Genomic DNA, 18,685 nt, shown 5'->3' on the forward strand with positions numbered 1-18,685 from the left:
AATTTTTTTTATAAACTTTTTTAAGTTACCTTCTGCTTAAATACTAATAAAAAAATGACTGGACAGGTAGTTACCTTTTTCATATCTATATCCTCTGTTGAAAAATCAAGACTAAGATATAGCACCTTTCTTAAAAAAATAAATTCAATTATTGTATTAATTTAAAATTGTTGAACATGCTTAAAAAAAAAAAAATAAAGATGTTGCCCTTTATAAACAATAAACTATTAAAATTTAAATATCACGATATATGACACCGGAGTAAAAAAGGGTATATGAATAAAACGAAACCAACTTCCATTTGAAAACGATTCTAAGGTCAAACATGTTTGCTTAAAAGTTATTATCTATATCAATAATGATGGCTCAATTATAAGAACTCTATGGTCAAACATGTTTGCTCCGAACAATTTGATGTTAGGTGACTTCTTGAGAATACATATAACAAAGAAAATACGATATCCAAATTTTGAATCCTGAGCATGAAACGTTAAGTATGGTACAATTTAGAAGTCATACCGACAACAATGAAAATCTAATTCCCAGCAGGATTCGGAAGAGGAAGTATAAATTTTGAATCCTGAGCATGAAACGTCAAGTATGGTACAATTTAGAAGTCATACCGACAACAATGAAAATCTAATTCCCAGCAGGATTCGGAAGAGGAAGTATAGTACAATTAATTGCAAATAAGGGTTGAAAAACGAATTCTTGAAAAGTAAAATATTGACTGAAAATTAGACGATCTAAGAAAACTACACTCACTTTTACAGTATAAATCTGAAGTCTATCTAACAACCACCTATCACAAAAGAACATCTCAAAAACAAAGACAACAAAACCAAAAACACTATGGTTAGATACAGCAGCTTCACTTCCAAATGCCTCAGTCAAGACCCAATATGCTCTCATCAACCCATTTCTTGCTGTGTCAGAAGGTGAAAAAAAAATGAAAGAATCACAAAAGAAAATGTTGGGTTAGCAGCAACAACAATACATTTCCACTCTCAACCAATCATGAGGCTAACGATGATTTCGTATCGTTTGATTTGTTTGTAAAACACATGCAATCTGGACAAGGGAAGGTGTATATCGAGTCGTTCGGCCTTTTGAGATCAAATCCCTTGGAATCACTATGACTCCTCATGCTCAACATTTGTCTCTTGAAATTTTTCCATCTGGGAAACAAAAAACAAATGAGCAGAACATAGTTAAATACCACCACTTGCAATTAAACCATCATGCTCATGAGTAAGTAAGACATACCCAATGGCAGGGTTATCAAAAAGCAATGCCAACTTGCGTTTGTCAGGCCTGATAGTTTTGGAGTGTCCGCCGTACAAATATCTTCTATGACCCATCAGAAAATGAGGGAAGTTGCCTCCCTGTGTCGTCACGAACACCTCGCTGTGGAGACAAACCGTATAGTCTATAGCAGCCATCCTCGAAGAAAAGTTCTGAAAGCAAAAATGGTGTCCATAAAAACTTCACAATATAAAAGAACTTAACTCAAAATTCAACCTTGAATGGGGAAAGTTCTTCAGGTGATGCCAGCATTTCCTTCGTAAGCAGATTCGGAAACATCTCCAAAAGCGGAGCCATATTTCTCTCCGCGTCGTATATCTTTCCCGATGCCAAATAAATAAATGTGCTATTGTCAAATCCCATTCCCCTGAGCATCAACCCAACCTGTTGAATACAAGAATTACACAGTGCTCTTGAAGCATCATTCATGAAATATAGGTAATAGTACGATGCAAGCACCTCTAACGGAGTCATCGGACATTTTCCGTTAATCCTTATGGCACCAGGACGTATGACTCTGCCCGGTTTTGTGAATTTCCCTTTCCATCCTTTTTCTCTCGCTGCTTTCATGTCTTCCAACTCTTTATGTCCACCATCGAAAATACAACACGAGAACGCAACCATATCCTGTTAACCAAGTTTGAAAGCAGGTTTTCATAAACTCATCTTCGTAAACTCAAATACATTCAATTTTTCAAAACATACCTCCTCAAAGCGAAGGTGTACAGAAATATACTTGCCACCGTTACTGGCACTGCGTTCTCTCATCCTCGCAACCAAAATCTCTCCCAAGGATAAAATGGGATTAGCGAACCTTAGCGCTTTATAATTTGCTAAACATCGAAGCCGTTGAACAGCAGGAGGAGCATCAAACGACAATCGATTTGCAAAAGGTGAAATTCTTATAACCCTGAAATGAGTGAACTCCCAATTATTCCAAAAATTAAGATAAAAATATTCACAGTATGAATAACGAGCAGATCAAGACCTTGTTTGATAAGCCTTTAGTTTTTGAAAATCAAGCTTGTAAACGTTACTTTCGTGGATGGATTTCTTCGGTTTGTTGTCTAATTTCTAGGGGTATTTTCAAACTCCAAGCCTAGTTTTTGTCATTTGGATCATATTCCCTTGTTTAATTCAAAAAAGAACAAAAAAATCAAGCCAAGTTTTGAAAACTGAAAATATTTTCTTTTAAAAATTGTGAGAAAACAATAACAATTTTCAAAAACCAAATGCTTATCAAACACCTAAGATTCACAAGATAGAGCTTATTCATCATATATTTTGGTTTCTACAATATACATATATATATACAAGTCTGTGTGTGTGCGTGTGGTCTTTTTCCTAGTCATACAAAATGAGAGAGAGAAAAGTGAAGAAGCCTTGGTGTTCGCGAACTCACTGTCAAAGCAAAAATGTACAGGAAAAAGAATGAAACCCTTTATTTGTAGAGTACCATAAGGGTAAAATAAAACCTTTACACTCCCATACATGTCTACCTCAGTTATTTTCTACCAAATCTTAATGTTCCTAATCTTATCAACTCGATGTCTCAGCCCATATCCACAAATTTTGAACATTTAGCCATAGCAAGGGATCATAAACACACAACCTCATTTGGATGTATACTATGAGAATCCCACATTGGTTGCGGAGGAGAACGAAACACCCTTTATAAGGGTGTGGAAACCTACTTAGCAAACATGTTCTAAAGCCTTGAGGGGAAGCCCGAAAGGGAAAGCCGAAAGAGGACAATATCTGCTAGCGGTGGGCTTGGGCTTGGGCTTGGGCCATTACATATACTATGTGTAAAAAGGTCTTAAATTTTTTTAAAGACATTTTATTTATAAAGAAATTCAAACACCTAGTAAAACTTGTTTGGAGGTTCAAGATTCCAGAGAAGATGTGTAATAGCCCTGGGCTTTCCTTTCTAGGCTTCCCCTCAAGGTTTTAAAACGTGCCTGTTAGGAGAGGTTTCCACACCTTTATAAGGAATACTTCGTTCCCCTCCCCAACCGATGTGGGATCTCACAAAATGAGATTGTTTTCATTTTTGCTTGCTTAAAGAAACCTCTATACTCTAGGGAAGCTCCAAAGGAACTTGGGTCTTCCCCCTCCTTCTGTTGCTTATGTTATAAGGAGGTGGAAAACTTTGGACCATCTCTTCCTTCATTGTCTCTTCATTCACAGAGGGTGGCCCTTCATCCGGAAAGAAATTGATTTATTGATATGCTTCCCTACAAGTGTGGAGCCCTCGTGGGCTGGACCTTTAGAGGGAAGGCTAAGATCTTCTAAAGTTGTGTGGCTAGTGCTATTACTCCTATGTTAGTTTCTCCCTTGCTATGCTTTGTAGCTTTTGGGTGGGAATCCCCTCATCTCCTGGTTCGTAGGTTTTCTACACTACTCTTACATTATTGGGGCACTAATTTCCATATTCTTTATTGTTCTGAAGAACACTTATAGGTAGAAAATGTGATGGAGGAATCTTCCACAAACATTTAACAATGCAAGTCTATGATTGTCGAGAAACGAGAAGCTAATGGTTAGAACAGAAACACTCACAGTTCTTCAAGTAATCTCGGAAGCACCATATCCTTGTAATATTGAATGGACGACCATGCCTTTATTCTGAAGTTGTAGACATTAGTCATGTTGTGGTCGAAGCGTTCCATTATGTATTCCGGAATCTTGTTAACAATGCGTACATCATTCTCTAAGGTCTTGATAAAATATTCCTCATCATATATTTCGCTGAACTTGCTGAACAAGAAAACCCAACATTAAATAAATTAGTCTCGGAAGACGGATACATCGTACAAATTTTCTTATCAGCTGGATAACATCAAGCTTCAACAAAAGTGTTAAGATTTGTAGTATAAAGTATAATGTAGACAAACCTAGGATCTCTCCAAATGCTGTGGAAATGAAAATTAGGGATTACAAGCGTTGCATTAAGATAGCCAGCCACAGCAACTGCATTGCATATCTACAATAATGATATAGAATGAGAAAAAACGCATTGTTCCAGAGAAAGCTATTTCCTAGAGAACAGTTTCTTTCACGGGGTCGGGTAGTAAGAAACGAAAGGAGATGTAACAGAAACCAACCGATGTTCTCTGCTGATTTAAACCGCCATTTGCCTCAACATAAATATATCCATTTGACTCAGGTAGGCCTATAAAAATTAAAAGAAAACCAGACATATGATTCCAAAGAATAAATGAAACAGTTAATGTCCCAAGAAAGCAAGAACTTTGTAACATACTGAAAATGATATCGATCATCTACGAAAGGAAGCGGAACTCAGAATGGCTTAAGAGAGCCGCCACCTCTCAAAGCGACTTTGGGGCTAACCTCAAGGATTAAAAAAACTGAGCATCTTTGGCATAAAGTGATTTTTCCACGTTTAAAACGGAATAGAAAAATGGGAATTCCTTGAAATACACATATACAAGAAACAATACATGATTCAGAGTCATTGACAGGTCTCTTACCTCCTGAGGAATTGTTGATACATGGTTTCCACTGACCACCCTTATAGGAGTGTCTCCATATCGTTGATATCTGCGGTTATTTTACGTATTTAACGTCAACAAGAAAGGCATAAAAGACATTGACATATAAGATTCAGAGCATAACATCTTAATAGAGACGAAGAATCGACCAAAGTTTCAAGGAAGAAGTAAGTAAAATATAATTTTCCAAAGGTAACACTCTTCATAGATGAAAGGAATTAAAGAATCTCTTTAATTGCACGCCAACAATAGGTGATGAGACCCACAGAAAAGCCAAGTTTGCACACTTCTAAAGTAACTCTTTCCCTGAATTTTTGGTCCCTTTCTGCAAAATACCCTTACAGTTCAATAGATTTCAGACCAATAACCAATTTTCTTATCAGATTCCTGTTCATCTACGTTGAGAAAACAGGTATCAAATACTTTAGAACTTAACCTAAGCTCTCTACAAAGGGTTGCAGTGATTTCATACTTTCTAGTCAATTTCTAAGCTTCCAAGGGAGAGTTGTTTGAATTCAAAATCTGCCCAGGCTAAATTAGCATTCCAGAAACATAAATATGGAAGAAATGAGAGTTGTTTATCTATCTCAATATCAACGAAGTCCCTCCCAAAAAGAAAAATATGAAAAAGATGAGATATTCTTAATAGAGAACACATTTCTTTTCCATAAATTCAAAAAGAAAAAAGAGGAAACGAAGCAAAAGAATTCAAATCTTGAGCATCACTCATTGCAATTCGTCAGCATGCAATGTTCAACAAAGAAGAACTATTAAGATTCAAAACTACGAAGAGTAGATCAAGAAAATATGTCAAATCCAATGGAAAAGAAGCTCACGGGAGACGAATCAACAAATCCCAAGAAACCAATCAAAATCAAATCGGAAATGTAAGGAAGTTCGTACGCAACCACACAGAAAGGGAAAGAAGCAACAAGAAAACAAGACACCCATATCGCGATTCCGATTAATTGGATAAAAACAAATCAAACCCACATCAAGAAAGGCATCACCCAATCGGAATTCGAAACACCCAGAAAGGAAAACAAGAAAAATGAAAAACAAACCGCATCAGTGGAAGTGTTGTCAGCATCCATCTCGGAGCGAAGCTTGGCGAGGAGTTGGGGACTTCGATAAACAGAGCCAGGAGCAGGGCGATGATTGATGACTGGAACGACATCAAAAGAGACAGTGCCCATATAAAGAAGCATACCAGAGATGTAGATTAGAGGCGCAAAAAGGAAGATCCCTTGACGACGAAGTAAAACGGAGAGGATTAACCAGGCAAGTCGCTGGGGAAAAGAGCGAGGCGGTTGCTGAGCTTGAGTGAAGCGGGCACCCTTAGAGCGAGAGTGGCGGAGACGAGGGGACCGGAGAGGAGAGGGCGGCGGTGACGGAGTTGAGTGGCCACTGCTGGGCAGCCGATTATATGGGTGCATTTGGTACCACCCCAAAATTCCACTAATCTACATCACATGGGATGAAAATGGAAGTATCCTATGTGAATGAATCGGCCATAAATTCACAGATTTGCGAGGAACAAACGGAAACTAGAGCGACCCTTTTTGAAATTGAACCCACAGAAAAGATTTGAAGAGGAAGAGACGAAATGGAAGAGGTTTCTTGGTATTCTCAGAAGAGCTATTTTGGGTTTTGGGAAGAAAAGAATTTTGTTTTTGGTTCCAATGAGCGGAATGGAACAGAATTACTCTCCTTTTGCTCCTCTTTTTTTCTCTTAAAAAATCATTCCTTTTTCCCAATTTTCAATCTTAATTACATTAAATTTCCCCTTTCCCCACTTTCTTATATCAATCGCCCTTTCTTGTGTTTAACCCTTTTTTTTTTCTTTTTTTTTTTAATTTTCCTTTTAACATTACAACATTTATTCATTATTATTCACAAATAAACTGAAAGGAACAGATCATTTCATTATGGTACAGCAAATGGTGGGAGGGGCTGCACGAGGAGATCTGCCTCAATGGGAGGGTACCCGTGGCCACCCATTAAAGATGCCTTTTTTTTGTTTCGATATCTATCAACTTATTAAAACTTCCTTTTCTTTAACCTTCATTACCAATTTTCTTTATCATACTTTATGTTTTACAATTTTCGAATAAAGTTTTAATTTTTCACGTCTTCTAAATATTGTTGTAAATTAATATTAATATTAATATTAATATTATACGAAAAATATAGTATACCTTATAATAAATATTTTGAATTGGAGTATGAATTAAATAATTAACAACTAAATGTAAAAATGTATTAAAAAAGTCAACTTTCAAATGATAAAAAGTCAACTAAATTCGTTCTTAATATTTAGTTGAATAATTACGTAATTTATTTTTATAGTTTCTTGTTTTTTTTAAAATGAAAATGATAATTTTTTCTTGTTCGTTCCTTGTTTTAAGGGAAAAGGTTAGTTTCTTATTCCCTATGATATCAAACAAATAAAAGAGTTTAAAACTATAAATTTTAAAATTGCTATTATTTTAATTTTTCCAGGAAAAGAAAAAAAAAACTATATATTATATTATAGGGTAACAAATTGGAGTATGAATTATATAATTTAATATCCACGACATTTTTTCTTTATAAAAATAATTATCTTTGTTTCGGAATTTTTCAAATATACACGCCACTTGTATGCAGATGTAAAGTTACATTACCGACGGTAAAATGATGAGTATTGAAATTCATGGCACGAGTTGGGAAGGAAAAGTCTTCTTCATCTCTATATCCTCGAGAATTAGAATGAGATTCTTCACATGGATTTAATTTTCTAAAGAAAATATCTCCATTCTTTTATATACTTTTTTAAAATGTTCGTTTAAAAAATTAATAAATAATTTTTATTTTTCAATATAATATCGTATATAATATTCCACCTAATTTCTTAAACTCAAATTTGGATATAATTTCTGTATTTTTAAAATATATAATTTCGTCTCTAGTCTCATTTCATTAACGTAGCAATTTTGATTTTAAAAATAAATTAATTGTCCAACTCTCTTGAATTTCTTTTTTTTTTCGATTGTGTGGTATTATTGAAGGATTTTAGAGTTTGGACGATTGTTATTGTGGGTTGGTTGAAACTGGGTATCGTCACTACCTTAGACGTATTAAATTCTGAATGTGTCTCTCTTTTTGGGTATTAAACTCAAACGACGTATGAACACGTACTCAACTACTAATATACGTTCTTCATAAATTTAGAGAACGGTGCAAGAGTGGGAAGGGAGAAATCTCCAATTTACCCTCATAAGTTATTGCATCGTTACATCACAGCTGATCCGAAGGCTTTGTTTTGAACATTTAAAGAAGTTGTACCAGAATGATTCATTAAATTAACATTTAACATTCCTTTTCTCACGTTACATCAAGTAATTTCTTTACACGTGTTAATGTGCAATTGATGGTGATGGAGGTTTGGTGACAGGCGGCCATCTTGATCAGAATAATTATGGTTTTGACAACACAAAACATTATCCCAACATTACCTCTCAACCATAAACACAAAAGATACTTTGTTTTACTAGAAAAGCTAAGAATAATTTCATACTTTTCAAGTTTATTTCCATTTAGAATGAGTTGCGTTTAAAACTTAACCATTTAAATTTAATTTGATTTTTAAATATGGTAAACCCGAGTCGAACGTTCCATCTTCGGAAGGGAAAATAAATGAACGTAATGGTTGAAATAGACCGACAATCTATTTCAATTATAGACCAAAAATTAAGGTTGTCATTGCATATATCAGATGTCTACACTGAGTAGAAGAATTAATTTAAAACATTTCATAAACAATGGAGTAACAACAAGTTCAAAGCAATGAAAATGTTCTGAACTAACCGAAGGACTACAATTTAAACAAAAATGCAACTACCCTAACTTCGATTCATGGCATTTATAACAACATCGTCATGTGTATAAAGGCGTCTTATCTTCACCTGAAAAAAAAGTAGCACATGGCTTGAGTATTTAAAAATACTAAGTAGCTCCACTATTGGGGTAAAAAGAATCTATCGTTTCATCATTATCATGGCCTTGTTTCACTTTTTAACTGAGGCGGATTGGCTGTGTATTACTTCTCTACACACGGCCCACGTTCATGCACATAGACTCCAAGTAGACTTGTATATGTATGCCATAGACCTGACCTTCGACTAGCGTACAAAAATTGTGGAGGGAAAGAAGCGCATATAATATCATGGTGTACATAATATCGTAGCGTGCATGGTCTTTCAAGTATTCCAATAACGTAGAAGTTTTTCTACACTCCACAAGATCTTTCTTGTTATGACTCGAATACAATGGGAAGACTTGTGGGAGCCTCTTCAAAGAAAATTCCAAAAGGAAACGGAGAAAAGTTGGGATGAAGACGAGAGGTGGGGGAGACGAGAAAGGACGAGGGAAACAAGGAAGGACGGGGCAGCAGGCGATGCCTGCACTCTTCCAACGGAATTTTCAAAAGGGGACCACCTTGAGTGTGTTAAAGGGAGATGATAAACAATTACACACCAAATTTAAAAATAAGAAATTATATTATACAAATAATTTGTACAATATTACAACACAAAATATTATTTACTCCAAAATGACTTTGAATCGAAGATCTTTAGTGTGTTAGACTGATGTGATAACCAACTACACCACCAATCCAAACGAGTATGTGTTACTAAACGTAATAAAGAGATAAGACTAACGTAATAAAGAGATAAGACTAAGCTTGTGTCATAAAAGATGTTAAAATGAGAATTAAAGAGACCTCATGCATGTTGTGGGTATATAAGCATATGGATACTTCCCTGGAGATGATAAATGCGGACACACACAATACGATGATGAAGGTGTTCATGGGGAGCATGACACCAATGTTAAAATATCATCACTAGCCTTGTATAAGTCCATTATATATTTAGGAAAATGATTTAGGTATTTTAGAAATAAAAATATCTACCTATTTAGAAAAATGGTTTAGGTATTTTATGAATAAATATACTTAATTATTCTTAAAAAAAAAAAAAAAAAAAAAAAAAAAATAGATATTTTAGGAAAGAGTAGAGAGAATTTTTAGGAATGAATGCTGTAGACTATAGTATAAATACCCTTCCACCCTCCCTGCTTTTTCATCCAAAGAAATACCAAGCACGCTGTAGTTCTACAGAGTGCCTTGTAATCTCTCCTCGATTGATCTTAATAAAGTGTGCGAGTATTTCTCTCGCGAATAAAGTGTGTTCTTAATAAAGTGTGCGAGTGTTTCCCATAGATAAGTTGTGTTTTGTCACACTTCTCGATTGGTCTTAATAAAGTGTGCGAGTGTTTCCCACCGATAGTTGTGTTGTGTTCAACAATCTGGTATCAAAGCAAGGTTGGTGTAGGTTGTCAATCTGGTATCAAAGCAAGGTTGGTGTAGGTTGTCTTGATCTCTTGGAATTCTCAGTATGCTCTGTCTTGATCTCTTGAGATTATTATTGTGTGAGTTTCTTTGTGTTGTGAGTAGTCCGTGACTATGCAAGTTTTGTATCGAAAAGGTTTGTTTGGTATTACTGAGATGTTGCCAACACAATGGGTGAAACTCAACTACAACACGTGGCAACATGCATGGTCTTCTATTTACAAAGACATGATCTTTGGGAAATCGTTAGTGGGAGTGAAACTACACAACCAGAGGAGGATCCTAACAGCGCCTTGCGCAAATAGAGAATCAAAGCAAGTAAAGCAATGTTTGCCTTAAAGACAACAATTGAAGAAGAGATGTTAGAGCATATTTGAGATGACTAGACACCGAAAGAAACATGAGACACGGTCGTGATGTTGTTCTCAAAGAAGAACGATACGAGACTACAACTTCTAGAGAACGAATTATTATCAATTTTACACTATCACATGACGATTGTTCAGTATTTCCACTATTGAGATTCATATTGACTTCAATTACCGATTTACAATGTCGATTATTCTCAAAAGTAAGCTTAATACTCTAAATTAATTGAGGAGAAATGTTAATGAAGGGAAACAAATCGATAGTTAAATTTATAATCTACATTTCCTATTTAAATAAATTTTAAATAGATTATTGAAAGAAGTGAGATTTTAGAAAATTAAAAAATGATTAAAATTAAAATCCTTCTTTATTTTAGTTTAAAAAATGAAAAAGAAAAAACAAATCCTAACATATTATACATTAAAAAAAAAAAAACAACAAAGGTAAAAACTATTATAAATAATAAATAATTAAAATACTAAATCTAAAAATGGCATATATATATATATGAAATATTTTTTTTTTGACATTCTATATTAAAATAGAAATAGATTCACAAATACAGTCACAAGTAACCTAAAATAATAAATAAATAAAATTTTCTGTTACGACAAATAATAAGGAATAATGAGGGAGATCAAATCCATGTATAAGAGAAAAGCATAACTTGGAGGCCAAGTTAAAAACAAAAAACCATTTGAATTTTGATTATTTTTAAAAAATTTATTTTTTCCTAAATTGTAAAAAAATACTTCTAAATTTTCTTTATCATTTTAAAAATATTATATATCTATATATATATATATATATATATATATATATAAATTAAAAAAATACAACATTACTCTGGAAACACTTACTTTATAATGTTGGGCTAAAAATCAATGTATCGTAATGTGGGACGATGATAGTAAAAAACTATAACATTTGCGTGAATTAATTTACATTTTCAAATTTCGGTTAAATAATCTCTAATAAATTTATTTTTTAAAAATTAATTGATTTACTAAATAAAATTTAATGTTTCTTTACTCAAAATTATTTTAATTTTTTTTAAATATTTTTGAATTGTTTTTGAAGGTGGAAGAGTATTGTTGGAACAAAATATTAATAATTTTTATACTAAATATATATTTTATTATTAAAAAATTTAAAAATTTAAAAATTAAGGATATTTTTGAAAATAATTTTGTATTAATTTAACCTAAATTTTACTTTGAATTGAGTGGGAGTCACCAAAAATAAAATTGGAATTCAAAGATCATATATGAATACAGCGTTTGCGTCTCCAACGAGAACGACAATGCATCACCGCCAATATGGAGAACTCCCAACCCCATCTTTCTACCATTCCCACGCCACCGGAAAATTCCCCGCCTCCATCCTCTGTAACGCCGCATTCCGATCACCGATATTCGCTCATTGCTGGAAGGTTCAGAGACGCCCTATTCTCCGCCGCCGCCGCCAAATATGCGACCAATGGCAGCGCCCACTCCTTGCCCTTCCCCTCCGAGCAGTTCAAGTCCGTTATCGAGTGCTGTCTTCATCAGAATTTCCCTTCCTTTCGCACTCCCACTCATCTTCCATATGCCTCGGTAACTTTCTTTCTCGTTGCTCGTCCTTTCTGTCGATTAAGATTTTGAGGTTATCTGTTCCTTTGAGTTTTATTTATTTATTTATTTCTGTAATTGATATTGTGAGGAAATTTTTTGTGCATTGTGGTTGCAATTGAAGCGATGGTTGTTGATGAATTGATATCTTTGGGAATGTAGATGATACAGAAGGCAATAACTGAAGTGGGAGAGGAAGATGGGTTGAGTGAGGAATTAATATCGGAGTTTATCGTGAATGAGTATAAGGATTTACCATGGGCTCACCCTGCATTTTTGAGTCGCCATTTGGGGAAGCTTTGTGAAAGTGGGGAGCTAGTGAAATCCAAATGTGGGAAGTATAACTTTAAGGTGGAGGGTAAGGAAGTAAAGAGGAAGAAGCGGAGGAGGAAGTCAGCAGGAAGGAGTCGTCGCCGAGAAGTGGAGAGTGATGATGAGATAGAAGAGGATTTTGATAGGATAAAGCAATCAAAGAAACTGAACATAAGAGGACCCCGTGCGGAGGAGGTAGTAACAAGTAAAGGGTCTAAAGAACAAAATAATTCATTGAGAGAAGTAATTGTTGGGGCTGAAGATGGAGATCACGCACATAGAGGCCAAGTTGTGCTGGATGAACTTGAAGAAGTTCAAGAAGATGAAATGATTGACAAACATCATAGAGAGGAAATCAAGTACAAATATGCGGCTAATGATTTTAATCTGCCAAAGAAATCACGGAATCTAGTGATTATAGGTCTTCATGCTCCAGTAGCTATTAAGGAGATTGAAAAACAAAGTCGTTCATTGGGGAGAAAAGTTCATGAAGCTGAAGAAGGAGATCATGCGAAAGGAGGCCAAATTCAAGTGCTTGGTGATGTTAAAGAAGTTCAGGCAGATGTAATGATTGACCAACCTTGTGAAAAAGAAGTCAAGAGTAGACATGTTATTCAAGATATTGATGAGAAAAGGCAATCACAGACCGTGGCAGCTGCAAATCTCGGTGCACAGGAGGCACTAGCAATGATAGGGATTGAAGCAAAATGTGGTTCGTCGAGAGAAGAAATTGGTGGACTTACGGAAGTTAGAAAAGTTGAAATGATTAATGATCCTCACGACGTGGAAGCTAAGAGTACAGATAGGGCTGAAGATTTTGGAGAGAGAAAACAATCACAGGATGTAATGGTTGTTGGACTTCATGCAAAAAAAGCACTACTGATTAAAGGGACTGAAGACCAATGTAGTTCGTTAAGAAAAAATGTCGATGGGGATGAAGGAGACTGTGAACAAGCAGGCCAAAGTGAAGTGCTAGGTACATTCAAAGGAGGTCAAGAAGTTGAAATGATCGACGAGCATCATGAAGAGGAAAGACAAGGAGAAATGATGGAAGAACCAAAAGAGGTACTGCATATTACTCCACCTTATGCCGCCTTGCGTGCTATCTATTTTGTTTCTTGCTTGTAGTATATGCATACAATAAAATATATCTCATGGATAGCATTTGAGTGAAAAAATAGTCAAAAGATCACATAATAAAACATATCTTATAGATTGGCATGTCTCAAAGGGTTAATATTAAAGCTCCAAGAGCAATCAATAGATAATCTTGAAAGGTGTTAAATCACCTATCAATCCAAAAAACTTAAAGCTGATGGGTTATATCTATACTTACACACTTTTCCTCATTTATGGGCTTAGAAATTTGAATAAGGCCTAATGAGTGCAAATCATACTAATTGGGGAGGAAATAGCATTACAAAGGTTTGAACACAAAATCTCCTACTCTAATACCATGTTAAATCACCATTGAACTCAAAAACTTAAGCTATTGGGTTACGGTTAATTTAATTTTATCAATGTACTCCACAAAAGGAGATATGTTAAATTTTTGTATGTTGGCATCACATCACAGTGTGTATTGTGTATGTTCCCATTACATTCATTACACTAGTGATTGTGTAAGGTTCTTGGAGGGAAAACACAGAAGAGAAGAGAAGAGAAGAGAATAAATCCGGAGGCTCTAGTTTTCCTCATTTCTTTCCTCATTTTTTACTACCAGCTTTGACACTCTTCATTGTACGCTTCTTTTCTGAGAGGTTAGGTTTCCTAGTTTAGTGATAGAACTCAGCTGGATTATTTATATTGAAGATGGATTCTAGTACTCTGGCTTTTTCTGTAAGCCACTGGAAGAAATGAGCTTCAAATCACTCATCCTAAACATTTGAGGGAGACATAAGAATAAGATTGAAAATGACAGAAGTTCAAGCCCTGCAGCACTCTGAGGGGGAAAACACCTAGCTTGGATTTTGCTTTTGACGACAATCTTAAGTGTTTAAAGTTTCTGTAGTCTCCCAACCATAGAAAGAACTTTACTTTCGTTGTGCACAAGGGGGAGCTTGACTTTTATGGCAATAGAAATGAGCTTCAACACAGAAAATTTACAAGAAACAACTCAGCTGAGACGGCAGAGTGTTCAATAATAAGTGGCTCAATAAGTAAGTTAGGAAACAAATATTTCATTGATGATATGAAATATTATGAAAGAAGTATCTTATAATAGGATGCCTCTCAAAGAGAAAGGGGGGAGGAAAAAGAAACTCAAACTGTAAGTCAGTTACAAAAAAACTCCTCCATTTGGTTAAAAGAGAAGAAAACTATAGCTGTCAGAGGGGAGGGAAAACATTTACATCAAGTACGGGACAAGTAAGATAGGTTCTCAAAAATAGTGTCAAAAGGCTTCTCATTATCCTTGAAAATTCCGTTGTTTCATTCCTTCCAGGGTAGCCAAAGAGTCTTTTATAAAATTGGACTAAAGGAGCTTCTCTTCATGCAATGACTGATGTTAACCCTGCTAATAGGCTCACTAAAAGTTTACCATTAAATCAGTTTGATCTTTGTTTGTACTAGCAGTATAAAGATACTAGATGATTTGATTGTTTGAGATCTAAGGCCCCGTTTACTTCAGAATAGAATATTCATTTGTATTCTAATTCTTGATTGTCTAAACAATATGAATAACCTTCTGATTCAGATTACAAATAACTCATATTGAACAACAAAGAGATATCATTCACATTCCAATGGATTTTCATTCTGATTCTTAGTAAGTTGATTCGTAGTAAGTAAACGAGGCCTAAGTATTTATTTTATTAATTTATTATTCTTTTTTCTGTTGGGAACAAGAATCAACTTCAAGGATCAAATTGACACAAAGTTTAATGTTCAGGGACTAAACTTGTAATGTAACTATTTGTAAATTATGAAGACCAAGTCAATCTATAACTGTGTCCCATGTCAAGATGGGGATGGAACCTTAGAGTCAGAGCTAAAGCCACCATTCCAATATCTGATCGTGTTCCAAGATATTTATATAACTAATCTCAGTAATTCAGTTCTTCTCCAGCTTCCTTGATAATTCATTCTGAGGGGCGAGTCTTTTAGTAACTAAGTTGAGATATGGCCATCCATGAGATATATTTTATTGTTTCTTGATATTAACCTTGTGAGATATGCCTATCCGTAAGATATATTTTAACACATGCTATCTATCATATTACTCCATCTCATTTCAAGATTATCATAAGATATATTTTACTGCTCTAGCTAAATTATTCCAGCTTATGGGACTCCTATTGGGAAACACAAAACATAATCAGATATTTCTTTTTCCATTCAATATAAAATAACTGTTGAAATTATACATTTTTGCATCTCTTTATCTTCTTTAGCTACTTTTTTCCTCATCCACTGCTTGTGGAGGTGGTGTCCTGCTGTTGTTGGCAGCTGGCTCTGAAAGAAAGGCTGACATAGGATTTCATCTGTGTTTGTTTGGAGATGAAGTAGAAGAATCCTCCTTTATGTTGTAGAGAGAGTCGTGGGTGGAGGCTAGAGGGATAGATTTGCTGATGATCGGTTGTCAAGGAGAGAAGCTTTGATATTTCAAAATATTAGGTGTAGTTGCGTGAAAACTAATATTGAGTCAACTTAGGAAGGTGTTTTAAGTTTCGTTTCCATCACCAGAGAAAGCGCAAGTTTCATTTCCACCTTCAGAAGGTGTTAATTACAGGCTTACATTACACCACATTCTCCGTAGTTGTAGACATTTTTTTCTACAACAATATTTTCTATGGAGTTGGCTTTTAAATTTTTTAATCTGATTTTAGCATTCATGTGGATCAAATTTCTGATTATAATGTAGAGAGCATCCAAGGGATCAAACGAAGAAGAGGGTCCTGGTGAAGAAGCCACTTTGGATTTCTTTGATGCTATGCCTAACGATGACGATGCTAAAGAAAATGGAGTGGTTGATGCTCAAGGCTGCCAGAAGTTACAAGAGGAAAATGAAGATTTGGAGTTCTTTGATGCGAAGTCTGACCATGGAGACAATGAGGCGAATGAAAAAACCGGTGCTCAAACTTCCAAGGGGAAGGTACTTGGTGAAGTTGGCAATAAACAAAATAGACTGGAAGAACAACGAATATCCAAGGTGAGCGATGATCAAACTGGAATAAGCAAGGGCTTTGAGGCTGAGAACCCTCAACTATCCAATAAGCATCCTCGAGTTAGATGGCCTTCTGAAATAACTGGAACTTGGAGAACTAGTATAGCAGCATCCCCACCTCTTGAGCATCAGACCATGGCGCCAAAGCATTCAGAGCAAGTGGTGCGTGGTACATCTGAGGCAGACAAAAATGAATATTCTGAGGCAATATTGACTAAAGATGTTATTTGTAGTCCTAAGAGTCAACCAAGGGGGCACCGTGGGCGAGGGAGGCCTCATAAGTTGAAAATTCAGGAAACTTTTGCAACTTCATTATCTTCGCCTGCTGGAGATTGTGACCAGCAATTTCTGGAATCAAATGTGGAAGACAGAGAGACATCTAGCCCAGATATGTGCAAAGACACTCATCATATTGATCAGCAGCAACTCAAGCTGCCAAGAGGAAGGGGCAGAGGTAGAGGTCGGGGAAGGCCTCGAATAATGAGACAAGACTGGATTTCGGTGCCAGAGACGTTCTCACCTTCCCAGTATTTGCATCACCAGCAATCTCCTGCAAAGAGAGGCCGTGGTAGGCCTCCCAAACAAAAATTTGATGAAGATACTGTATCAAAGGACATCTCAACTTTAGAGAATGACCAGCAAGAACGAAAGGGTCGTGGTCGTGGTCGGGGCCGGGGCCGGGGCCGGGGCCGTGGCGGTGAAAGACCTTCCAGAGGAAGAAAGAGGGAGAAGGAATCATTTGATACGTTCAATTGCTAAGTATATTAATTAGTATTTAGGAAAATTTAACATCTGATTGTGTTGCTTGTTTCACCGTGCGAGTTTGCCACTTTCCTTTTACCTTCACACCTTTATAAAATTTAAAATTCACACTGTAATTCTTGAAGTTAGTTGCTTTTCAAGTCATGCAATTGCAGGTATTACAACGGGGAATAATAGGAGCAAGAAGTTGCACGAAGTGATGGTTGCTCTTGCACACAGGAAGATCTTCCCTGCATCATCACTCGCAGCTTCTCCATCCAACCTCATGTCTATCCTTGCGATCGGAGACACCGCCGCCCTGCTCATGCACATGTAGGTTCTCGCCAATGGCACCACAATAGTTGACTTCATTTGTTAGTTTGCAGAGCTTAGTACAGGCTTACATTATCAGAAAGACGACCACCCATGTCAATTATGTTCACACCTTGGCCCTACCAATATTCCCTGCGCCCCCCCCCCCCCCCCCCCCCCCCCAGTAAGTGACCCTTCACCATCTCCGACCATCTAAGAACAATATCATATTGATAAATGATGAATTGATGAATATAACTCATTTCACTGCAATATAACTCATTCTAGCAGGGTTATGATTCTATGAACATAAATCAAATGATGAATTGATGTTGCATTCTTTATCAAGTTTGGAATTAATGTCACAAATCGATTATACGGTTCATAAAGATGTTAATATCAGGTTTGGAATTAATGTCACGAATTTAGATGGCTTACTAATGTATCTTCTGGTTGAAGAACTTTCAATAAAGCATTAGCAAGAAGAACTTTCAATAAAGTATTAGCAAAATAATGTTGAGTAGTTATAACATGCTTTATTCCTAAATCTAATCTAAATAATGTGAATAGAATTCTACTCTTAATAATTTTGTTCCAATCTAATTTTCTAAAATTTAAGCTTATAAACACTATTCGTGTATCTACTTACTAAAAATATTTTAAAATTTATGTAAAATTTTGAAAACTAAAGAAATAGTTTTTAAAGACTTGATTTTATTTTAAAAATTCGACTCCAATGTGTATAAAGGAAAGAATCTTACCTAAAAATTAGAAAATATATATATATATACTTAAAAAAAAATGAAAATAGTTATCAAATAAATGCAAAAAGTTTTCATTTTCTATTAATGTTATTTTAATGGTTGTTTTCGTTCTTATTTACTCATTCTTAGATAGTTCGACCTTGAATTCAACCTAGTTCGCTGATAATGCTATTAGGATATCAAAGAGGATAAAGTGG

The 18,685-nt window shown here is 35.4% G+C and overlaps 2 protein-coding genes across 3 annotated transcripts; one reads left to right on the forward strand and one right to left on the reverse strand.

The window, feature by feature from the left end:
- Window positions 1-617: 617 nt before the first annotated feature.
- LOC111809187 (protein ESMERALDA 1-like) lies at window positions 618-6,558 on the reverse strand. Its single transcript, XM_023695572.2, has 10 exons — window positions 5,885-6,558; window positions 4,800-4,869; window positions 4,413-4,480; window positions 4,203-4,291; window positions 3,868-4,065; window positions 2,011-2,215; window positions 1,765-1,932; window positions 1,522-1,689; window positions 1,267-1,457; window positions 618-1,178 (listed from the first exon to the last, which is right to left on the reverse strand). Exons 1-10 carry the CDS (start codon window positions 6,254-6,256, stop codon window positions 1,016-1,018), a joined length of 1,692 nt encoding a protein of 563 aa, XP_023551340.1. The 5' UTR covers window positions 6,257-6,558; the 3' UTR covers window positions 618-1,015.
- A 5,265-nt stretch (window positions 6,559-11,823) lies between these two features.
- LOC111808038 (uncharacterized) lies at window positions 11,824-17,557 on the forward strand. Of its 2 annotated transcripts, none has more exons than XM_023693810.2 (3): window positions 11,824-12,179; window positions 12,357-13,571; window positions 16,369-17,557. In XM_023693810.2, exons 1-3 carry the CDS (start codon window positions 11,904-11,906, stop codon window positions 17,428-17,430), a joined length of 2,553 nt encoding a protein of 850 aa, XP_023549578.2. In that variant the 5' UTR covers window positions 11,824-11,903; the 3' UTR covers window positions 17,431-17,557. The 2 variants fall into 2 exon arrangements, with proteins under 2 accessions (XP_023549578.2, XP_023549579.2); XM_023693811.2 differs by having other exon boundaries at window positions 12,038-12,179; window positions 12,319-13,571.
- Window positions 17,558-18,685: the final 1,128 nt, after the last annotated feature.

The sequence above is a fragment of the Cucurbita pepo genome, chromosome 13, assembly GCF_057944985.1.
Source record: "Cucurbita pepo subsp. pepo isolate OVF chromosome 13, ASM5794498v1, whole genome shotgun sequence".
Classification (NCBI taxonomy): Eukaryota; Viridiplantae; Streptophyta; class Magnoliopsida; order Cucurbitales; family Cucurbitaceae; genus Cucurbita; species Cucurbita pepo.